The sequence below is a fragment of the Limanda limanda genome, chromosome 13 (assembly GCF_963576545.1).
Source record: "Limanda limanda chromosome 13, fLimLim1.1, whole genome shotgun sequence".
Lineage (NCBI taxonomy): Eukaryota > Metazoa > Chordata > Actinopteri > Pleuronectiformes > Pleuronectidae > Limanda > Limanda limanda.
In genome coordinates this window covers 20,473,798-20,498,401 of record NC_083648.1, presented here as the reverse complement: position 1 = coordinate 20,498,401, position 24,604 = coordinate 20,473,798, and the positions used below count along the sequence as shown (strand labels likewise).

The following is a 24,604-nucleotide window of genomic DNA, read 5'->3' as shown; positions in this document are numbered from 1 at the left end:
TACCATTTGCTCAACAATCCTTTGTTTGGATAAAATACAAATGCAAAATGCACCTATGGTGGGTTTGTGCCAGAGGACGTGACGACTATCTACAGCAAGTGCACTTATAAGATATTTCACAGTTAGACACTTTGCCTCTCTTCTGATGAACTAAAACGCACGCTTGTGACCAAAGTAGGTGCTGACCGGCTGTTACAGTCTGTTTAAGTTACAGTACACAAAGCCAAGACTGGAAGAATGTGAGGGGGCTGTTGACCAAGTCTGTGAACCTCTGGGTTCTCTCGTCCGTTTACTCTGCTTTCTCTTTGACGCCATTGACTGCCTTTGCCGCCTCAGCTTCGTCCTGCAGGGCCTGCTGTCGCTCCCTCTCCTTCACCAGCTGCACGCCGCAGTAGGTCACAAGCAACACAGAGAGGGTGGACAGAGGGAAACCTGGAAAAGAGAGCGGTAGGAGATGAGAAAAAACAAGAGGTTGAAGGTATGACTTCACAGGAATGCAGCTGTCTTTGTGTTGTGTCATGAGTTGATGTTCAGCTGCAGATAATCCTGTGAGTGAACCTCTCCATTTCTCAGTGCTCCCTTGTTAGGAGCATTTAATTCTCTTTGAAAGAAAGCAACAAAGAGGACGCTCAAGTCATATGATCCATGGAGGATGGCGCCCCCCCCTGAAGTTACTGTTGCTTTTGTTGTCAGACTGTGTTGTCCTCACTTTTACTGGAAGTAACAGAGAAGCCTAAGTTTTACTTGATATAATATGCCCTTGTTGTTCCCTACCTTTGAAAATCAGTCTCCTGCCCACCAGTTTGGCAAACTCCAAACTGTTGAGGGAAAGAATGTTGTAGAGGATGATGGTCCAGAAGTTGGCAGCGTTGAACACACCACGGATCCTGCGTGACATACCCTCACCCATAATACCCTAGAAACAGAAGAAACATGAACACATGCCGAGATCTTGTGTAAAACTAAATGCCACAAAGTAATATGTGTCTACTTGATCCCTACTCTAGTATCTTTAATTTTCCTCACCTCAATGGTAGAAAATGGTGGAAAGGAGAAGAACTTGGCGACCCACAGCTCAAAGTTGAGGCCAAAGCAGTTGAAAAAGGACCAGATGTAAACCAGCTTACATGGACCCAGCCACAAGGTGGTGACAGCGAAGGTGCAGATGGTTGCTATGAGTTCTTTGAAGATTTTGTCATGATCCCCACCAATGTAGTCATAAACATACCTGCAATGTTTCAGCTCACGTTTAATATCAAATCCTCTCATACTGCGTGATCTGTCATTTAAACCCATGAATTTAGAGCCAAACACTCACTTGCACAGCCAGTCGTTGATGCCTCTGTCAAAGTGCCTGAAACAGACAGAGATTTTCCATGTAAATCTTTTTGCACGTAATCAGAGAAGTTACACAGTGATTTATAAAGATTGCACACAACGTGTGGAGGTCGCACGTACGTTTCAGAGAAGACATAGAGCATGGTCAGACACTTCGGGGGCTGGGGAGGGTCCAGATGGTCCAATGTAGCCACAGTGTTGATGACACCAAACATCGCAGCCGCTTTCACCCAGTCATACACCAAGTTGGAATAAGCCAGGCCAGCTGCAAAAACACATATGGAAACAAGGTCATTTTAACTATCTGTAAATTAATGCTAGTTAATTTACACTGAGAGCCTGATATATTGGAAAATCGGAGTCTTTCACATCCATATTTGTATTGGTGATATGTTTGCTGATATGAAAACTTTTTATTTTAAATAAATTCAAGGGTCAACATTCAATTGACATTAGTCAACTCTCAGCATTTTATAAAAAGACTGATTGAAGCATCAGTGGCAGCTACACCACAACCATGAACTCACCCAGACACCAGTCGGACAGCCTGGAGGCCAACTTCATGTCGTTGGGGATTGTCAGGATGTAAAGATAGTGGAAGAAGACGTCCACCACCAAAATAACTCCCAGGTGCAACACAGCCTTGATGGTGATGTTCCACATCTCCCTCTCTTTGCGGGTCAGCTGGGTGTTGTTGGCCTGTAGAATGAAACACATTTAGCCATCTTTGCTTTTAAGATATATAGGTTTGTCCCAGTGTGTTGTATGTTATAGTATGTTGACGATTTTTTTTTAGTTATGGACTGCAGCAGTAAAAATAGTAGTAATACTTTGTCTTTCTTTTCTGTCTCTGGCTTTCAAATTGAGTTACATGTATAAACACATCAGCTTACATGCATATTGCCGTAAAAGTGACACAGAATTTGAGCTGTCCCATGCAATGTAATAACCTCATAACTGTTGAGAAAGGCTGTTCACTTTGCACTTTCACTAATTTGGCAGTCACCGCATCTAGTTGAATCTTCACAGCCTCACCTGGGCATGATACTTGTCGAAGGTCATGATGGGTCCGAAGAAGAAGAAGGGGAGGTAGAAGTTGTATGTCAGGAGGTCGCAGAATGTGAAGCTGCCATCCTTCTTATCGCAGTTCTCTAAAGCAAAGCTCATACAGCGCATGATGGTGAAGCCGCAGCCTCCATAGAACAGGATGTCTTGCAGGTCAAAGGAACCAGTCACCAAGGTTTCCTACAGGAGGAGTCAGAATTATTCAGATTATCTGCTTTTTACATAAATGATCATGGCCGAAACAGATTGATAAAGTTGTGAGCAAAATGGGGAGAGGTGTGTCAGAAGAGTCTCAAAAGTTATTGCACAAAACATAGACAGGCTTCTAAATGCTTTATTTCTGTCACAGGTTGATAACTGTTCCATGATTTGTTCCAGTGACTCAATGAAATAGATAAAGAAATTACAAGTAGCACAAAATAAAGCTGCACTATGTGCTCTACAGTGCTCTTATATAACAATGTAATGGATATGCATGAGAGTTTGAGTTCGCTAACTGTTAGTGAGAGATTTACCTATGCCTTGTTGAATTTAATTAGAAATGTACTTATGACATGATCACCAAACAAAGTTTATAAAAAGTTACTCTCACAGTTTGTTCAACACAACTATCAAACATGATATGCTACAGATATAAAAGGGTTAGGGTTTCAGAGCCATGGTTAGAGTGAATTCATTTAATGCATATTTTTCAAAAGAGTATTAAAGAGTGGTTCAAATTAGTTAAAACAGAATCTCCAAATAACTCTGGAACAGTAATTGACTTATGTCTTTGTGTAAACTGGAAAAGTATTATATATGGATTAGGGTGAAATTTGAAATATAATAGCCCTGTTTTCTAGGATTTTTTTTTAAGTGGGCATTTTGTAGGATGGGTAAAATGTTTGAACTTAGATAAACATTTTTGTTAATAATTATTACTTAACTTTTTGTTTGTTTATGTGGTTGTTTGTTTTATGTAATGTGTATGACTGTGTGTGTGGTGGACCACAGGAAGAATAGCTAATGCTTATGCTGATGCTAATAGGGATCCTATAATAAAAAAAGGACTTAACTACTGACTTGAGGTTTGAACCAGGACCCACGCTCTCACCTGCCAGGAGTTATAAGGCTCCAACTTGATGGAGGCCAGTGTGGTGAGGCCGGCTCCAAAGCACAACCATTTCCTCTTGACCAGAGCAACACTGTAGAGGATGATGCAGTGAGACAGAACCAGAGCCATGAAGGTCCAGCCCATCGTCACCAGGACTGCCAAACCACCATACACACCAAATATAAAGGATCTGTGCTGTGGGTAAAGAGGGGCCAGCATCAGTGTAACACAGCGACAAGATGATTGTACTGTTCATTATTTAATGCAACACACATGATGTTAGTACAACAACACAGTTGAACAACAATGGATACACTTTAGGATGGAAAGATTAAATTGTGATGGGAAAAACAACAAATACAATGTCCACATATAAATTATTTAAAATGAAACACGTGACAAATGTTATAAAATCACAAGTTTATTAATGTTACCTTACATCCATCTATACCAATCTGCATTGTAAGCATGAAAAAAGACAGAAAACATGTTTAAAACATAATAAACTGTTTTAAATATGTCACAATAAACACATAAAAGAATCACGAGTACACACAATAGACACAGTCACAATCTAACTGAATGCAAGTCATGCTCATGCATCAAATTTATTAGATAAAGAGGTTGAGGTAGACATATTACAAAATATGTGTTTAGTGGACGGAAATCAAATTTCATTACATTTAATTTAATTGAACTGGATTGATTATACAGAACACATCCGTATAAGGTAGCTTTGCGTTGACGCTTATAAAATGAGTAGAGCCTGAGTTCATTCAAGTGCAAACACATTAATTTAAGAAATATTTTATGTACATGAATTTACCAAAGATACATGCAGTTATATCTGTATGTAGTCACAATGATGCTCTATATCTCACTGAAATTCACACAGACTCTTTCTGCCTCTACAGCACACACATGCACGCACCTTTGGAGCTATCAGGGTGAATATCTTGGCAAAGATCACATGACCGATGAGAGCGAAAAGGATATGATTGCGGAATGTTGAGAACCACATCATCCATTCAAAGTCCGCCACATCCTGTTGGAAAGGAAGATGCCGTATTAAGACACAAAGGTGCTCTGTTTAGACATTTATCAGTAAAACACATGAAATAAATATGGCCAATGTACCATTTTCCTGCCAAAGTAATGCCATCCTGGTTTCACACTTTCTTTGAAAGCCGTTCTGTTTACATTCTCTGAAGAAAGAAGAACAAACGGATAATCAGCAAACAGTAAATAATAAATTGTTCGCTGGAAACACTTTAATCGATACTTCACAAGATGTGCACATGTTGCAATGTTTTCCTGCTGAAATTCAACCTGCTGCATCTGATGCTGCAACCAATCTGTCATGATCAACTCAGTTGTCATGTGGAGCAAAAAAAATCAGTAGGCTGATGATTATTTTCATGGTTGTATTTTGAATTTAAGACAGGTTTCTTTTTAGCTTTTGGAACAATTATGGGTAAAATATGATATTGACATTTGTTTTAAAATTGTATTTGCTTCCTGGAAAACCTCTTGCAAACATCTTTTCTGTGACTTGTGACATCCCAGGGCGTCCCGACCCTTAGTTTGAACCACTGATAAATCCAGATTTTAAGCTATTGATCCGTCTGATAACTCAGCAATAATCTTCCTGAGAAAAATGTCCTCAGAATTTGAGCATATTCGGTGTAATTGTTGGATTATAATTTAATGTGTAAGAGCACATTCCATCCATTTGATGATATCAGATATTACATAATGTACTTATTGGAGAGCTTTCTATTTTTGAAGCTGACTTCTTCATTCACACAGTCATAATCTGCCTGTAGGAGATTAGTTCAAGTCTTGCGTAAACCTGAACCAAAATCTAACGTAGAAATTATAAAAAATAGTAAGCGAAAATGGTCATGATAATAATTACAATCATGACAATGCTGCTGAGACATTCAAAGCGCAGCAACATATGCGACTGACATCCGGTCTCACAGCAGCTCCTCCAGCTTTGCCTGATTACACTAATGGACATGAAAAGGGTTATCAAAATGTGAGGGTCGGTCAGGGAAAGCCTCTTACTTCTGGGAACATGGCCAGACTTCTATTACCAGTAGACAGTGCTACTGAAGCGTGCAGACCTGAGCTGTAATAACGCCCACAGCCTTAAATGACCATTTCAAGACATGGAGAGGAAACAGAATCAGGACTGACATGACTCTGCCCTGGCCCTTCTGACAGCACAGGCTGTGGCAGACAGTACCACTCACCAGATTACACTCAGTCCATTCAGAGTGTGAAGAGGCTAGTTTGAGTATTTTAGTCTTAATACATGCAAAGATTTGGCTTTTTTTTTTAAGGATGAAGTGTGTCAGGGTCTGTTTGGCTCTGTTTAAATCATTATTAAACTGAAATAGTTCAATCAGGAGGACAATCAGAAAGTAATTAGTCATTAAAATGCTTTTATTCATATTTGTTTTGCAAAGTTGGTTTATAATTTACATTGTGTCTGTCCTCGCTGGTTATTGTGTTTGTTTTTTGTTACTGACTCATTATTTTTTGCTTTGCTTCTAATGCTGCCCATGTTTGTTTTCTGCTATATTTTACTTCATCGATCATCATGACAACTGTTATAAACATGTAACTTATTTGTTGTTATTTCATTATAAGCTGCCAACTCTATCGCCTTTTCATCCCTGTGGCCAGACACCACAGATGAAAATTAATTTCTTAACTAACTCTGGCATATTCATAGTGTTGCTAGTTATATGCAATGTCCCTGAAAAATGTACTTGATAAACGTTTTTATTTCAGGATCAAAGGTTTTGGGAATTAGTTTGGCTCTGTGTAACCGATACTTAAACAGAATTATCTCCATCAGGAGAATAATTAGAAAGTAACTGGAACATATTTAAATTGTCTTGATATTAATACATACATGCAGGAATTCCTCGGAGATTTGCGTAAAATGGAACTTTTTTTAAGCAGAGGACCTATTATTTCTAATGAAGATTTTAAGAATAAATTCATGTTTTCACTTAAAAACAATAATTATAATTGATGTCGTTAACTTGGTTGTTTTAAGAACTTGTAAAGCTGGAACAGTTTTTGGACCAGATGCTCAAAAACTCTCCACTCACTCCCAGTTCAATATGAAAGGATTTCAGTTATTAATCTTTTAGAGCTCTTGACACGTTGTTGTCCACTCACCGCTCGAAGCTTCTAATATCCAACTGCCTGCCCATATCAAGGCCACGCCGAGTACAGCTGTGTACAGATACAGCTCATATCTGGGGAGGGCAGCCTTGAGCCCCATGGTGAATCCGCACACAGGTAGCCTGCCGGGTTGAAAAGCAATCACACAACATGAGAACCAACTGAAGGCAAACAATTAGAGTATGAATAAAACAGACAGATTAAGAACATTTTATAAAGGAGTTTACCGAGGTTTATTGAACCAGAGATTTTCATAGGCTGTTGACTATTCTGAATACACTTGTTATGTTTTAGGCCTGAGACCTCAATATGATACTGAGACAGCCTTGTCTTAATATGCTTACAAATTTAAGGTTTGCTTAACACAAAGAACAGAACACAAAATGGTCTATATGAATTCATATATATATAGCCTCCCTATTTGTGTAGGTTGTTGTGTGAGGTCATCAGCATATCGATTCTCTTTACCATATGATTTACATGATAGCCCAATCTAAAGAAAATCATCATGGTGAATAACTCTAACACTCATTGTGCCAGCACCTATCAGCACAGGTTCTTCTTGTCAAACCCAGAACAAGGTGTTTTAAAGAGGTGACATTCTACTTTTAAGCCTAGGATCCCTGCAGTCGGTGACTGAAATAGGACTGCAGAGCCCTGGCTCTTCGGATTCAGCACCGTCAGCTGCGCAACCCTACCTCTCCTTCCTATTATAGCTCTTGCACTTGGTGTGCTGTACAGAGCAGGGCAGCTGCAGTGCTATGTGATCTGGAGAGGCGCAGGGGGACTCACTCCTCAGAATAATTAGAACTGAATGGGACTGGCCAAGAATGGTGTATGACAGTGAGAAAACAAATAGACAGACAGGTTCCAGTGGGTTGGACAATTGTTTGTTTGTCTGTGTGTGTGTGTGTGTGTGTGTGTGTGTGTGTGTGTGTGTGTGTGTTTGTGTTTGTGTGTGTGTGTGTGTGTGTGTGTGTGTGTGTGTGTGTGTGTGTGTGTGTGTTTGTGTGTGTGTGTGTGTGTGTGTGTGTATGTGTCTGCGTGTGTGGTAAAGTTAAAAGAGTTGGACAAACAAGTTCTTCAAATGCCAAGATGTAACCATGGGCAAGAAGGAGCTGAGCACAGCGTCCTGAATACAAATCCAGCTTCACTGTCTCGCTGCTCCTTGCTGGCATAGAGCTGAAACAATGCGCGGACCTTTTTCTATTCTTTTAACTCTGCAATTGCACTTTACCCCAATGCGCAAATAGAAGACTTTATTTCACTAACCTGGTATCCGCTTCACACTGTCACAAAGAGGGCGGCAGTGTTTACAGCCAGACTCTTCAGTATAATAAAAGAAACAGGGTTGGTGCAGCAGTTTTTTTTTTGGTCTAAATCATCCGTCTTGTAGGGGCTTTGCTGCTGCCTGCGATCACCAGCCTCGGGCCAGTCAGGATGTTGCGGACTCAACGAAAGGAGGAGGAGGCGGAGGAGGAGGAGGGGGAGGAGGGGATATATTTATCCCTCACTACAGTACCGCAGTGAGGGGTGGTCCGTGCACTCTGAGTCCATCAGACCTTACAGGAGCACACACACAGGAGCTGAGCCAGTGGATCTAAGACTAGATCAAAGCGAGATACCTGTGGCAATCCCCCAATCAAAACTATAATGGATCAGACATTTGAATAAAATGGATGAAAATATGGCAGAATGTACTAAATGAAGCATGACTTCAAGTTATGATATCAAAGTGCTTTAGATTTCATAACAAGTGATATCAGTCATAGCAAGTGCTTTTACGTTTTCTTTTGATATTGTATTAAAATATATTTACTCTGTGAGATTATGTAACCAGTCATATACTAAGGAATATAGTGATGGTTTATACAATGTCCACATATACACAAATGTTATAAGATTCACAAGTTTATTATTGTTACCTTACCTTCCTCAATACCAGTCTTCATGTAAGCATGAAACAAGACATACAACATAATAAACGGATTTTAATGTCACAAATATTGACAGGAATTAATCACAAGTATACACAATAGAGACAGTTTCAGTATCATTGAATGCTACTCGTGCTCCTGTATTAAGTCAGTAAGTTGCAAGACGGAAAGGTTGAGGTGGAATCACATAAAATTAGAATGAAACTTATTTGACCTGAATTAATTATACACATCACAGAAGTACAAGGGAGCTTTGCATATAGACAATTAATCTAGCATATATAAAACGAGTAGAGCCACAAACACACACAAGTTTATAATGCATTCATATGTGAAATAATTTACAAGAGACATGCAGTTATACTGTCTTAGTGACACACAGGCACACACCTTTGATGTGGTAAATATATGTTCTCTGTGGTATGATAATTTGTTTCCATCTCATAGAACCAGTTTTAAAATAATGTTAGTTCACTGAAAGCGGCTCTGTCACTAAAATATAACATGTGCAAGTAATTAAGTAAAATGTGTTTTTTACAGAAAAAAGTCACAATGTGATTTACAAGGCCAAATAAGATAAAAACAGAGTCATACCACACAAATATAAAAACATACACAATAAAAACTAGAATCACCTGAAAGCCTGCATAAACAGATATATTTTAACAGTTGTTTTTTATTCCAAACCTTGAAGATAGGGCATTCAACAATTATATAGTATCAGACGGTGTCAACAACAACAAATGGATTTGTTTCTATCAACATGAAACAATAAATAAAGTCACCTGATGGAGAACATCCTCCCAACTCCAATGGGACTGAATCCAAACGTAGGCGGGATATGAATACCGAGTACTCTTGAGGAAGTTTGACAATTCAGACACTAGGTGGCGCTCTCGATTCTTAAAAATTGTGTCCACTGGAACTATTTGCGAAAGAATGTGCACCAATGGTTTAAGGATCAATGTGGAATATTTGCTTTGACTCTTACACAAGGTGTTGTTTTCCCTGTGGATATTCAGGCTGCAGCTATGTATCCGCCGCATACAATAACATACCGCGTGTTATGTTCAAATATACACGTGTTTTTAAAGTAAAGATCTAAATGTGACCAGCAGTAATAGCAGAGCACCAGAAGCTGGAGTAAACCCTAAACCGCGTCCAGCTACAGGGGTTGAGCAATGTGCGGCGGGTTGGAGCCGCCTGCCTGAGAGGATCCGTCACAGAAACAAACCGCCCCCTCCCACTGCGAGTGCCCCCGCTTCAGATCTGCAACTCAAATGCATAAAGCCTCCATGTTGCACAGGGGACGTAGGACCAACACACCGCTGCTGTTTGCGTGGAGGAGTTAGCGAACTTCAGCGTTCAACAACTTCGCGGTTGACACATGTTTGTTTTGGGACCAGAACCGAATTCCCCGCAGGGCTCTCAGCGTCGCTCCAGTCACGGCCTCGCATTTTTGGATGACCCGCAGCATTCGCGGCTAACCTGCTAACCCGAGCTAGGTGCTAACTTGAGCTAGTTAGCAATTCAGAGTCGTTTGTTTTTGTTTTGTATTTTTAGCCGCACGTGTGTGTCCGCGTCGCCCACCAAATACTTCGTCTGCAGCGATGGTATTTTGCGGAGAGCCGTAAATGACAGCCACTCGCCGGCCTCCATTCACCACCGTGCTAGCTGACTGGCTACCCCCGCTGCCCCAACGCTTTGCCACGGACGGTTGCCTGGGCTTTGTGGGCTAGCTGGTCATCCCCATTTTGAACAGCTAGCTAGCAGTAGCTTGCGAACCCAGCCAGCGCGCTAGTACGAATAACATTGTGGGAAACGAAACCGGAGCAACCACCCGCCTAAATGGACCACATGTCCATTATAACCCAGGTCTCCAACCCGAAGGAGGAGGAAATCATATCGTTCAACCAAGAAAAAGGTAAGAAGAAGTCAGTAAACGGGAGGTAACTAAGGCTAGCAGGCTAACTACTTACTACTTCTGTACTGACATTAGCGCCTAGCTGGCGCCGGTGGTCTGTGGTGGTCTTCGTTTAAAACCCCGGGATCACAAGCACGATTAGTCAACAAACTTAACAAGCAACACGTTTATCCGAGGACACAGAAACGTTATGGAGCTAGCTAAATGTTTCCCGTGCCTACAACACGAAGAGCTCTCCAGTGTCGAGTCGTGTGGTTTAATCCCATTACTGTCCGAGGTAAAAATAACGTTGTTGTCAAACTGTTGTTGTCCACGCTAAGCCATGTAATTCCAGGTGTTCGCCTGGGTGTATGCAACACTTTCCTTTTGTGTGGTTTGGCTTAATAACTGGGCTTAATGTTTTGACAGGTGATTCCCTTTATGAATCACGACCATGACAGAGTTCAGACCATGGTTTGGTCTGAGGGGGAGCAAAGTGTTGCATGAGACAAACCCGTATTGATCAGAGATGAAACTGTCATTTGCAGTGTCATGAAGACTGTTTGTATCATGATTTTATCCCTTTTTACATTAATTCCTATCTCTGCTACAATGATTATTTTGATTTTTTGTTCATAATCGTCCACATATTTGGGAAACTCAGGATCAATGTCTTTATTTCACTTCCACTCCATCATCCATTACTCTCTATTGATCTCTCCACTCATAATTAAGTATAATCTATACTGGAGGTCAAATCCCTCCTTCAAGACCATAGCAGTCGCTGTTCATTCATTCCCATTCCTCTGGCTGCACTGACGCTTTCCGGGTCACTCGGGCCCATGGGATTTGTATCAGTATCACATCTCAAACCTCAGTTGTCAGTCCATTAGTAATGTGAGAACTTAAGTCTTTCAAGCATAACAATGCATTCTCCTCCGAGGGTTCAAAAGTAATCCCCAGCAAGCACTGTGGTTTCTGAGTGACATGTACATATGTGAGTGTCAAGGGAGAATTATGCAGTTCCACTTCAGTCATACACACTTTATAAGCAGCTTCATATTATGTCTCAGCAAAGACACTAGAAGATACCGGTATTTGAATCAAAGGTGTCACATGATGTTTTTCAGTGGCTTGTTTGCATTTTATAAATCATAAAAATAATTTTACTTGGAGTTTAGGTCCTTGTGCTAGGAAACAGTGATGAAATAATTTGTGATCACTTGATATAATTAATTTTGAAGTGAGGCGTTGATTATATAGTGATTTGATAGGTAAACTCATCTACTAATGGTTGGCATAATTTTTCTACATTTTGTAGGCTTTGTTATGGCAGAACTGTTTTTGCATTCCTTTATTTCCCTCACTTTATATGGAATTTGTTCCTTTGGTCTTTTGGCTGTCGGTTAGAGAAATTCAGCAAATATGAGGCATCATGTTAGGCTTGTGATGTGCATTTGCAATTAATTTGTCAATTGGAAAATTGGCAGATAGACTGATAGTTTTATTTAGTAAGCAAGCCCACATGTATTGAAATGTTTGTTGTTTAATTGAGCTCATGTTATGCAATGATAGTCAAGGATATGTTGCGGTCTTATGATTTGAATTTAGTCCACAAATCCGTAAATTAATTTTATTTCTTTATTCCATACTTTTGAGATAATATAGAAAATAATATGAATGTTCAGAACAGAAAAGTTTGAGTGTCACCACGCACAAAGTCACACAGTGGGAACCTACTTTTTTGTGTAGGTTCCCACTGTTGCATTAAAACCACACCTAATGTTGGCCTAAGTAAGAGTTGTCTGTTGCACAGGACACAGTTGAGTGGACAAATTAGAGCCGCGTTGTTGCTGTTTGTTTTCTACCTCTTTTATTTTGTCTTGAGAATGCGTTGTTACTGAATTCTTCCACTGGGGCTAAGTCAAATATTACAATCATCCTAAGATGTGCATGACCATGTGCTGTCTTCCATTTGTTTTTAACAACATTTGAGGGTGATAACCATCATCATGTTGTGTAATTATGGAAGGAAGACCCAATATTTATTTGGTATTTAACAGTTAAGCAGGTATAATTTAATCCACTGTATCTCAGGGTGTGTAGAAGGTTTCTTAACTGTATTTCCGGAGTTCAATAGCCTATGATTTGATTGCCCCTTATCTATTGCAAATCACATAGCACGCAGCCCATCCCAGCAGATGACCTCGAGGAATTTAACAGGTAGTCTTCTATAGCTTGAACAGGCTCCAAACTGTCTGGAAAAAAATTGACCACCTTGCTCTCAGTGTGCCTTTACTAGCTGTCTTGCAACATGTGCCTGCTGTTCACACAGGTTTGGCTGCCAAGCAGCAGCCTAAATATAGACTCACTGCCCTGTTGGCCAGGGCACTGCTGACCTCGAAGCCAAGTATAACTACTAGCAAAGATGACAATGACCATTTCTTCATTTAACTCATGCAATGCCTTAATTTGGAAAACAAATACACAAAGTTGTCTGATGAGTCTGTGAGATGAATAGTTGCCTCTTATACAATTCATTTACTCTTTGGATCAAGACTCTAAGGCAGTCATGGAATCGAACATATTTCTGAAGATTGATTAAGTGTAAGGTTAGCTTTGCAGTTCAATGATGGTCACCATAATTTCAGCCAGATTTCAGTATTTTGTTTTTCTGCTTTTTATATAAAGTATTATTTAGCATTATATTCAGGTTTTTAAATATCTGATTTGTCACTGTAGCCTACTGTTTCGCAAATCCCCAAGGAAATTAGATTTTAAATTATAGTGAAACAACATTTATTACATTTGTTATTATTAAAAATTATATTTGTCCAGGTGGCGCAGCTGTTCAGTGGTTAGTTGTATCCATGGGCTAGCCTTTCTATGTGGAGTTTGCATCTTCACCCTGTGACTGATGCAGGTTAAATCAATTGGATGCTTAAAAGTCCCCATATGAACAAGAGTGACATGGCTTACTTGTGTATACTTTTCTCCCGTCGGTGTGTGTGCTTGGATAGTTTTTTGGCACCTGCATAGGATAATAACAAAATGAACAGCGGCATAGATCAGTTGATCAGTCTGTACCGGATTAAAATAAATTGCTCAATGTTTTCCATTCATCCCCAAATTTGGATAGAATAATCCTTTTTAATAAGGCTGTTGCAAGAAGTAGTTGTTTTAATTTAACATCGGATCAATTAACGGTGGAAGTTAAAGAGTTTCTCATATTGCAGAACTAAGGCCTGCTTAGATAAATGCTTGTGTTGTCAAACAGTCCTGAAACTTGTGAATGTGTCGTTTTCAGGTAATAAAAGCTTAGTCTGCACCTTGTAGATTATTCTGTCTCTCTTGACGTTTAAGTATTTTACAGCCAACCTATTTCTTAACTGTAGATAAAAATCAAACTCCACATTGTCATTGTCTCCATTTTTCATGCACCATTTGTTAGTATGCATAAGGGTCCATCGGATTTGGACATCCATAAAGCTGTGTAGACTTACAGCTTTGATTCATAAAATATATAAAGACTAGAGTGATATATTCACATATCACAGATATGTTTGTATATGATGATATGTCGATTTTTTTCTGGGCCAACAACTTACCATGTACAGTATATATAAATTTAAGAATGTCAGCTGATGTATTGATAATTTAATTATTTTACTTCATAGAAAATATCCTTGCAAAAGGATGCTATGCTTACTTTTTAAATGTGTATATTTCTCTGTTTAAGGAATGGAGGATGTTGAATTGTGTGATTCATTTGATGAATAAATAGTTGGGTGGCTTGATTCTTGGGAAGGTAGAACTTCAATCTCTTACCTAAAGAAACAGTTGATTTGTTTGTTGTCCTTCTGTCTTCATATAATTTATCTTGGACAAAGCTCATCATGTTTCCTTATATATTTGGAAGACAAACTTTTGCGTGGAGAAATACGCTTAGTTGGGAAATCGGCTACTGTTAACCCAGAAACTGTAAAGGTAGAGCCCACATTTCCTAAACTTGTTGACAGAATTATTTATTGAAAGGAGTGTTATCCTGTTTTTCTTTATGTAGCGCAGTAGGCTTTAATAATGTGAACTGATTCACTAAGGAAATCTATGGTGTGGTGTTCAAGATCATCAGGGGCGTTTGGCATTTTACTGAGAAAAACCCAAGGAGAACTTGCAATGCCTTGACAATAGACAGAAATGATGTTGGGCTTGTTGCTGTGACAACTGCACTTCTTCTGACTGTACTGGACTAACCCTGAGTCAGACCTATATGAAGTGGCAATGAAGGACACAACATGCACTCCTTAGTGAGAGGGAGAGATGACTGATCCCCAGGACACGTTTTGTCCTGGATATACTTGCAAAGAGGGACAGCACAGGGAGTACTTTATTCTGTCCAGTAAATAGTTACTTCTTGTGGATAGGTTAATAAAGTCACTGAACTTGGTTCATTTAAGTGAGTTTACCCTCTCATTAGTGAATTACTATCCACCATCCAGTTGAGTGATGTGTTTGAGGCCCAGTTCCGCTCTGTTCATGACTCAGTCATCCTGGGAGTTTTTCTGAGGGTCTTTGTTCAGGAAATAAATACAGCAGCCAGTTTGTAGTGATGAGTCACAGGAAGTTGAAAACTGTCTCACTTTTACAGTAACACAGAGCTGTGACGAAGAAACCCAGTCCAAATTAATGAGCAGGAGTCTGGTGGTGCTTATAATGTTATTTTTAGAATAAAAACAAAGCATATTGTGGCAGATATGAGGATGGTGCTGCTGTGTAAAAATTATGAATTTGAAGCAGTAATATATTTAAGGAGCCTGTGTCACTGAATAGTTGTAAAAATATTTCCAGTGTTGCATGCTCTTATTAAAGAGGCAGTAATTAATGACAGGAAGTCAACAGCGATCAGGGAGTGCATGAAGTGTTTCATGCTGTTACATGCCGTGAGTCCGTCAGTATCTGATACCAGACACGTATGAGTATTTATAGCTGTAGAATATGGAATTTAAGTAATCTTCTTAAAGCAAATAGTTTGGCAACTCAACATTATGCTCTTGCTGGACATGCCATTAGACTGCTGCTGCTTATATGGCCTCAAGATACACAGGTATGTCGTGTTTAAACTCAAAGTCTTGTGAAAAATAATTCTGTCGGGGAAATATCTTGTTATTTTATTTATTTTCTTCAGACACAGTGTTTCCTCACACAAATATTTGGTCGATGTTTCTTGAGTCTAGAAGAACAAAGTGCCACTATATCAAGATGCCAAAAGACATGACATAATGCTGTTTGCTCTTCACTGGTCTTGAGTCACAGAAGCTTTCTGCTGGTGTGAGCTGAGGAGGCGAGCAGGGGGGGGACTAATGGCTGGAGAGGAATGCAGCCTTGTATAGGCTCTGCAGGGTCCGAGGGCCTCCCACCTCCCTCCCTTCCCTCGCCTCGTGTGCATGTCCAGGCTGCTTCAGTCACTCACCTGCCAGCCGAAACATGGGGGGGAAGCAGAAGTGTTTCAAAATGGAGACCCCGGGCCAATCCGGTGCCAGTAGCCACGACATGGCAAAAAAGAGAAGGGAGGGGCTTCCAACTGGTCACTATTAATAAAATCTCAGCGTCTGATTTAGGCCCTGCTCAGTAGTCCACGATTTGCAATCAGTGCATAGCGCTCTCTTTACTGGCGTTTTGTGTGACCGATGAAGTGACCCGGCCAGCTACGTTATTTTCTGATGGGTGCCACCGCCAGGCCTGATCAACAATACCTACTCTAAAGCATTTAATCACACTGTCACGGTCTCACCATTTGTTGTGTTTCAGAATCACTCACACGTGGTGACTGGGAGAATTGTAATGAACACATAACAGTTTGTTCCCACTTATTCGAGCAGCTTCCGCAGCTTGGCAGACAAATAAACCAAACGTAGATGCCTCCCACCTTCAGCCTGCTCCATTTTTACAACACAACACTGATTTGCATATCCACGTGTTCACCGGTCACCCCCACCCTCTCCTGTTGTCTCAACAGCGTCCCAGTCGAAAAGCAGCCTAAAGAAGCAGAGGAGCCGGAGCATCTTCAGCACATTCTTCTGCTGCTTCCGAAACTACAATGTGGAACCACCCGCCACCAACACAAACACCAGCTCCCTGCCTCCACCTGTTGAGGAGAACGGATCGCCTCCTAAAGTAAGCTGCTGCACCACTACATGCTACACTTTCCATTTTATAAACTGTAACAGGAATATTCCTGAGTCCACACGTGAAGTTTTTTTTATCTGTTGTAAATGTGTCTGTTTTTGTGAGTAGAGGTTTCTCTCTTTTTCTTTACATCCATGGACCCTCTGTGTTTTGTCTCTTTTTTGGTTCTCCCTCCTACCCCTCACCTTGTTTTGTATGCACCTGTCTATCTCTCTTGTGTTGTAGTGTGACCAGGTCGAGGTCATCCCTGTCCCTAGTGTATGTATTGCCTTTTTTTCTTTTCCTTTGCATGCAGGCTGAGTGGGCTGGTGCTGGTTCATCCTGTCTGTGTGGGCCTCAGTGCTCCTCACTTGGGCTTTAGCTCTGCCTCCGTACTGCAGCTCATGCTCGGCCCGTCGTAGCACTGGCTGTGTGGAAGGTTTATTATCACCTGTGGGTTTATCTGGTACCTCAGTGCCTGGCCTGCATGAGTGACTCGTTGTGGTTTGTATGCTTTCAGAAGTACTGTGACACTAACTGTCTAACAATTTAAGTCTAAAACTGTCTCAATAAATTGATGTCTCAGGAGATTCCATGAAAGAAGTGAATCAATTAATAAGCTCCAAAGTAACTAAAGCTGGGAGGTAAAACAAATTGATCCTGTAACACAAGGAAAAAATTCGATGTGATCTGATTATCTAATGATCAAATAATCCATAACTGACTATGAAGCTCATCTAAATGGATATTTAATACAGAACTGTTCCTGCTAGAGACTGGGCCGGCAAATACTCATATTAGGGAGTAAAATGACTGCTGGACTGCATCCGCTGCTAACATTTCCTGGCCTTTGTGAGAATGTGGAAATTCTATTTAACATCCAAAGATTTGACAATAATCTGTGGGGATTTTAAGATTGCTTTGTGTGGCTGTAGCAGGAGAATGTTGGGTGAAGAGTCATTTTCAAGCTATGGGTCCGTTGAATGCATCATATCAGACACTGCTTTATCTCAGCTGCATCGTTGCCAATGGAAATGCTCTTTCTAATGTAACAGTGGCTTGTCTGCTCAGCCTTACACATTAATTTGTCAAGTTCGGTCTTTATTAAACTCTTAATCTCTGTCTCACTCTTTAACATAATTCCTTTCTGCCCCAATGTTTGATTGCTTGTATTTTCTTCCCCTCAGCCACCAGCAAAATACCTCCTGCCAGAGATGACAATATCTGACTATGGCAAAAAGTGTGTGGTGATTGACCTAGATGAAACACTTGTCCACAGCTCATTCAAGGTAAGATGAGGACAAAGCTCTGTTTGATGTGCACTTTGAACGTTTTTTACAGTTGTACATTAGCACCTGTATATTAGTGTGAGCTCTCTTCTCTTATGTTAGAAAAATACTATCACCATTCGGCTTGAACATCTAAATTGTCACATCAGGTTTTCTAAATTCATAAATGGAAGAAAAAGTTTCACTGCCCTTACAACACAAGCAGATTTGCCTTCATTGTTGACAGTATGCTTGCCAGAGCTCAGCCAGTAACATGCACTAAGTTTACGACGTGCTAAATCCATCCGGTTACTATGTAAGCAAAGTCAGGAGAGGAGCAGGTGGTGGAGCGCGTGCTGCATTAAGAACAAGAGCAATATTACAGTCCTGATTGTGCCTATAAGAATAAATACAGCATGATTAAATAAAAGACTGTCACTGTTCATGTCATTTCTTTTTTCGCCTTAGCAGCATTCACTACAGAAGTTGCCAGAAGTGAAGCAATAGTTATTGACTGTGTCACAGTTATCTTTCGACTCAACCCCTCCTCCCTTTATCCAGTTCTTTTCTGATGAGGACCACATCTAACTATATCTCTAGTACCAGAGCAACTTTGAGGGATATTTGTTGACAAAAACAGAGATAATCTTCCTTCCATAGAGCTTAAAATTGTATATTCAGTGTTACTGGTGGGGCCTCTGTTGGTTAGATGTGGTACTACACCAACAGTTTGTTAAATTATAATTTGCAATTATCTTGTTTCTCCTCACAGCCCATCAGCAATGCTGATTTTATTGTTCCAGTGGAGATCGATGGCACCGTTCATCAGGTATTGTTAACACAGAAACAGAAATACACTTTTTTATTACCACTCCTGCGTTTCCTCCTGCAGATTATGATGTAACGCAGTGTTTTAACTTCATTGTCCCAGAAAAAACAACGCCCCGTTTACCCAGGAACATAAATATGAATTCAGCAGGTTTTTAAAAAGATCAGTTCTAAGTTTGATGATTAGAAAACATCAGAGGAGCAGAGTCACTTGTTGTCCAGCTTAGTAATGTGCCTCAGTGCAGTGGTGCTGCTAAGGTGTGGCCAGGCGGGGCCACCTTTATGCAGTAAAGGCTATTATCGGGGTTTGTCCTTTTAAGCCTTAGGTGCAGCACACAAGTCTAAAATGAATCTCAAATCAGTGCGCGGAGCATTGTCCACTGACATAGACTCACTGTTGTAGTCTGATTTTTGAATTGAAAAAAAGATTTTGTAAATTACAGCACAATTGTAATAAAAGGCATATAATCATATTTTGATACTAATATCGATAGTATTTTTGAAGCTCGTTTTTAATAAAAACAGAGTTCATGTTTGTCTGATTGTATTTACGGATGCAAAAGCAGATATGTGCCGTACTATAGAAAATTGTGGATGTGATACAATGAAATGCATCGTTGTGAATCGTTGACTGCTGAATCGTAATCAAATCGAATTGTGAGGCTAGTGAAGATGCACACCTCTAGTCTGGAGCCCTGACATTGCCATTTCTGTAAGTTGTCTATGTTATAAAATGAAATAAGGTGTGCCCCTAAGGGCTACAGTGCTCTCAGTAAAATAAGGTCTGTAGCCCTGTATAAGGGGAGAAATTAAAAATTTTGTTCATGTGAAGACCCAGAAGAGAATGGCTGTGATCCAGTTCAAGTAATCCAGGATAGGCTGTGTGTATCCTGGTTGGCCTATTCATGATTACTTGCGCTAGATGGCAGCTGCTGGACTGGTGATGGGACAAAAGACTGGATGACATCTGATTGATTCCATTTTAAAGATGGTGGTTTGTATGTGTGTATCTGCGACAGAGTACAGAATGCATATATTATAGTGAATTGTGCCAAGTTTTTTCTTTCAATGTTTAACTCTTTTCGCACCTCACATGTTTATCTGTGGTGTGTGTTGCAGGTGTATGTGCTGAAACGACCCTACGTGGATGAGTTTCTTCAGAAGATGGGGGAGCTGTTTGAATGTGTGCTGTTTACAGCCAGTCTTGCCAAGGTGTGTTTAAGCAAAAGAAGATGCTTTTTGTTCTGACGTGTTTTGGTAACAGGCCAGTGTTACCCATGAGACTATCTTCTAGTTCCTCGTTCTGGTCTGTACTTTTCATCTGCTCTTCCTGTCTGAATGTTCACACTCTCTCTGCTTTGCTGTCAATCTGTGTCTTTTACCTCATAGCCAAATCTGCATGGGTAAGTGTAATGAGGTAGAAACAGTCATGTTCAAGGATATTTTTAAACCCTTAGTGTTAAATAATCCTCAATCAGAGCTCTAGGTGTCAGTGGTGCTTGTTGTGTTATAGAATTGTTTCCTTAGGCTTCTTCCCTGTCAGGTAAACACAGCTGAGGAGGACAACCTGTTCTGCTTCCTTTTGACATAATAGTGTAGACTTTAGTTTTTGAATTGTTCTCGTTGAGTTACTTTCGTTATAATAGCTAATCTCTTATATTTGAATTTGAGTTTATCTCTAGCAGTGCTCAACTTTTCTCTGTTTGTGTGACCTGGGCAGTATGCAGACCCTGTGGCAGACCTTCTTGACCAGTGGGGTGTGTTCCGAGAACGACTCTTTAGAGAATCCTGCGTTTTTCACAGAGGAAACTACGTCAAAGACCTCAGCCGGCTTGGACGAGAGCTCAGCAATGTCATCATTGTTGACAATTCACCCGCCTCTTACATTTTCCACCCTGAAAATGCTGTGAGTTCCAAAAGGAGTTTACTAAATGCAACTTAAAGGTTATTGTGTTATTCTGTAATTTTGACATGTCAACAAGGAGTCCCTGGCTCCCATTGTTTCCCACCTTTGATATAACAATTTATATTAACCATGTGAAACTTTGGAGGCGATGAACTGGCCAGGGGAGATTCTTGTTTGTTTGACCTAAAATATAAATCATAATGGTTAAAACATAAATTCCTCTTGCGGTAGAAAGTCAAGGAATCTGTCTTCTACCTCATCATGTACCCTCGCGATGACGTTATTACATTTCACTCAGTTTAGAGCTATGAAGCTTATGAAAAAAAAAACAGTTAGAGAGAACGTAAGAAAAAATGCCAATTTAGTGACTGACGGACCATTGCCGAGTTCATATTGTACTTTTTCTAACATTGTCTCATAATTCTAGATTACAATGTATTCAAAATAGCTGTGGCAAAAATAAACATTTAATACTTAATTATATCAAGTAACTTCACGCCACTTTTTGAAAATGATTACATTTTGTTGATTATGTGGATAATTTTGTCAGCAAACGCTTATTTCGAAATGTTTTCCACATCTCCCCAGGTCCCAGTCCTGTCCTGGTTTGACGACCTGAATGACACAGAGCTCCTGGACCTGCTGCCTTTCTTTGAGGGACTCAGCAAAGAAGAGGAGGTTTACGGAGTCCTGCAGAATCTGAGGAGCAGGTAGCAGGACACATGACAGCGCAGCCTGTGCTCTCCATACTCTATCGATCTCTGCGATCTCTTTCTACAGCCAAGACTCAGGCAGATCCTCCCACACGCGGCCCTCTTGTCTCTGCCCCAAGGGGACGCCTTGGAGTCTCACTGTGGAAACCTTAATCCTGTCTCTGCTCTCATCTCCTGGTGACTGGCTGACTTCTGTGTGCCATCATACGAAAACAAACACTTACTATCCCAGGAGCACTGTGACTGACAAGAATCACACACACACACCTGAAAGTGTACAGAGCGACCTAAGTTGGTAATATCGGGGACAAAATGCTAAGAGGAATGAACTCTGGTCTTTATTTTCAAACCAACCAACTTTTACTATTCGGTGAAGTGCTTATTTTAAAACCAAAAACCCCATCTTTTTGTCTGAACCTTCTTTTGTGGTACCACAAGAGTCTGAAAAGATTTTGTCCTCGTATTGTTGCTATGCAGGCAGTTTCTGGTAGTAGAAAGGACTGTGATTCTCTTTTCTTACTGAATGAAGTGCCTTGTGTGAATGTTGTTTATATGGGAAGATATTTTGTACATGGCATATTTCCTGAGTACTTAAGTCTTTTCACACACACACACAATATGCTTTAAAGTGGACACAGAAGTATCTTTATACTAAAGTTTTGCTTTTTTTTTTGATCATCGCTTGGTAAACGTCTCAATATTATTATCTTTTTTCCCTGGTCTGCTTGTGCCATTATATAGATGTGATTTTGTTTCTTTCTGCTTTCATTATGCATAGAAATAGTTCTTTTGTTTTAGGCAACAAAGTATGTTTGCTATTTGCGTTTGATAGTTTTGATCTGTAAGCTCAGATAATATTGTGCCGTTTGTTTTTTCTGTGTCTCTCATTACTCCCACTTATCTCATTGTATTATTTGCCAAATAAGGACATTATTTTTTAACAGGCTTCATATCTTTAAACAGGGGTTCAGTTGTATCTGTGAAACCATTAGTACTAAGTATAGCATTATAGGTTTTATTATTTTTGACAGGTATATGTCAAATTCATTTGTATGTTTTCTAATGTTATGAGGTCCTTGTTTCGTCACGTCATGCTTATCAGACGGCTAGCTCTTAGCACATTAATTTTGTTTTAATTTATTTTACAATTTGTTTGGGCACACTATAAAGTGGTGAAACTCCACTCTTAGGGAGTTATCTTTCTCCTAAATTGTACACGGTTGCAAAGGCATCCCTTTTGTTCATTTGTCTCTTTTTTTCAGTGGTCTGGGATCTCTCGTTAAATGGGTTGAGTGCCATGTTTAAATTTTTTCATGGTTATTTTCTTTGAGGAATATGGGTTAGTGTCTGATAAGAGTCTGGGCAGTGTTGAAATCACACCATGCTCTCCTGATTTACATACAGTGAATACGTGGCCTCGTCCAGCCCTGGTGTAAAATCAGCAGTAACGATGTGTGAGGTTTACCCTCATGACTTTATTATTTTTTTGAACTGCTCTTTCACCTCAGTGCCTATCTTAGAGAGGAGCCACACAAACCGAATGCTGCAACATTAGCTATCATGGCAATATACCTTCTTTTTTTTTAGGAGAGTTTCCATACCAAGTTTTTGGTTTTGGTGTCGAGAGCACTTGACAAAACTAACCCCAGGATTGGTTTGTTTACAGTTAAGCTTTCAGTGTTCGTCAATGAACCCTCAGACATACATTTTTTCACATTATTCGACCCAAAAACTGAATCAACTTAAATTTTGCTTGTTTCAGCAACAGCCGCCAAATAACCTTGTGTAGTCGAGTTCGTTGCCATAGTCGTCCTCTTTTGTTGTGGAAGAAAGTATAAAAAAACAACGAGAAAGGATGCCTTCCAAACCTACAGTTGGGTGCTCAGTCCTGGCCTCTCCAAATAGACCCTCACTCATAAGGGGCAGCTCTACATGAAACTACTGGGCCACTGCAAAAAGGACTGTAAAGAACCTCATTACGGCATTGATGCCTTACTGCCTGTGGAGGCACAAAGCAATGTTTCATTAATTCCGAGATTACATCTACTCATCGTTTTACCATCGCCTCATTAGTAGTTTCTCATGGAGCGTGCAAACGGCTTGGCCATGTATGTGGACCATATATGGTCAAGTGAATTAACATTGTGATACAATAAAATGAAGCAATGAAGCGTGAAAAAGCTCTGTTGTGCCATCCAGGGATCGTACGCCCCAACAAACCTCATTTGCTTCATTGCTTGGTTTATGGGTCATGATGTTACAGTAAAACGACACTCCTTCATAAGTTCCACCAATTTTTTTTCTTTTTGTTGGTCCAGTTGAAAGGCTGCTGCTCTGTCGGGTGTATTAAAGCATTCTTTTGCATCAAGCATCTGTGTTGGTGATGAGGGTTTCAGTGCAATGTCCTTTTCTAAGAAGTGTTCGGTCCACTCTTCTCAACCTCTCGATGATTACCTTTCTCTGAAGATGTTGTTTGTATCATTGTGATATTTTTCTACCTACCTTTTTATCAGTATTTGGTTTAAAAAAATCACGTATTACCCACCGTCACCGGTTTTCTGTTCCTCTTTCTTGCCTTTGGTAAGAATTCTCAGTCAGGTCTCATCTTTCCTATCAGGGGACACGTGTGTGCGTATGTGTGTGTTCGCGTCCTTACAGTTTTTCTTTGTCACCTCACTCTAATTTACATATTCATCATTTTGTATTGATTTAACACCAAAGTTCTACAACACTTGAGTTCAAGTCACCGCCGGTGTTACACTTTTTGTTCTTGTTTATGTTGAGTGTTTGCAATGTGTCATCATCCTGAGCATATTTTTTTTGTTTTCCTTCCATAATAAAAGGCTTCATTGAAAATATTTCGTCAGGTCTATTTGTTTTTAATTTCTTTTTGGATACATGAATTAAGGCTGGTATGATTTAAATATCCACTCGCAGGAAACTAAGCCATGAGAGGGAACGTTATTGTGTTCTCTTTCTATAAACCTTATTTTGCCAAGTTATTTTAAAATAAAGCACATGTTTATGGAGAAATGTTGCTTGTCTTCTGTCAGCAGACTGGCAAATGCAGATCGTACGACAAATTACTTTTTGGGCCATATTCGTGCTGTGGGAACAAACTAAACACAAAACAAACCTTCATGAAGATATGGTAAACCTTTGCTAAGTCGTGTTCCTGTCCTCA

General features: G+C 40.0%; 2 protein-coding genes across 3 annotated transcripts; one reads left to right on the top strand and one right to left on the bottom strand.

Annotated features, from left to right (window-relative positions):
- Positions 1-289: 289 nt before the first annotated feature.
- hhatla (hedgehog acyltransferase like, a) lies at positions 290-8,124 on the bottom strand. Its single transcript, XM_061084982.1, has 12 exons — positions 7,973-8,124; positions 6,695-6,822; positions 4,634-4,701; positions 4,428-4,541; positions 3,497-3,691; positions 2,374-2,583; positions 1,866-2,037; positions 1,459-1,603; positions 1,319-1,354; positions 1,027-1,228; positions 775-916; positions 290-432 (listed from the first exon to the last, which is right to left on the bottom strand). Exons 2-12 carry the CDS (start codon positions 6,798-6,800, stop codon positions 290-292), a joined length of 1,533 nt encoding a protein of 510 aa, XP_060940965.1. The 5' UTR covers positions 6,801-6,822; positions 7,973-8,124.
- Positions 8,125-9,887: 1,763 nt separating this feature from the next.
- On the top strand, positions 9,888-24,278 carry LOC133017685 (CTD small phosphatase-like protein). 2 transcript variants are annotated; one of them, XM_061083834.1, is made up of 8 exons: positions 9,888-10,561; positions 16,557-16,714; positions 16,952-16,984; positions 17,893-17,994; positions 18,746-18,802; positions 19,921-20,013; positions 20,522-20,707; positions 21,296-24,278. In XM_061083834.1, the coding sequence occupies exons 1-8, from the start codon at positions 10,486-10,488 to the stop codon at positions 21,419-21,421; spliced, it is 831 nt and encodes a 276-aa protein (XP_060939817.1). In that variant the 5' UTR covers positions 9,888-10,485; the 3' UTR covers positions 21,422-24,278. The 2 variants fall into 2 exon arrangements, with proteins under 2 accessions (XP_060939817.1, XP_060939818.1); XM_061083835.1 differs by lacking the exon at positions 16,952-16,984.
- Positions 24,279-24,604: the final 326 nt, after the last annotated feature.

Excerpts from the sequence above, each read along its gene's own strand:
- LOC133017685 (XM_061083834.1), top strand. The coding sequence starts at position 10,486 with ATGGACCACATGTCCATTATAACCCAGGTCTCCAACCCGAAGGAGGAG. Across the intron at positions 16,715-16,951 it reads AGAACGGATCGCCTCCTAAA|TGTGACCAGGTCGAGGTCAT; the intron begins GTAAGCTGCTGC and ends CTTGTGTTGTAG. Across the intron at positions 16,985-17,892 it reads AGGTCATCCCTGTCCCTAGT|CCACCAGCAAAATACCTCCT; the intron begins GTATGTATTGCC and ends TCTTCCCCTCAG.
- hhatla (XM_061084982.1), bottom strand. The coding sequence starts at position 6,800 with ATGGGGCTCAAGGCTGCCCTCCCCAGATATGAGCTGTATCTGTACACA. Across the intron at positions 4,542-4,633 it reads ATTACTTTGGCAGGAAAATG|GATGTGGCGGACTTTGAATG; the intron begins GTACATTGGCCA and ends CCTTTCCAACAG. Across the intron at positions 1,229-1,318 it reads ATCAACGACTGGCTGTGCAA|GTATGTTTATGACTACATTG; the intron begins GTGAGTGTTTGG and ends GAAACATTGCAG.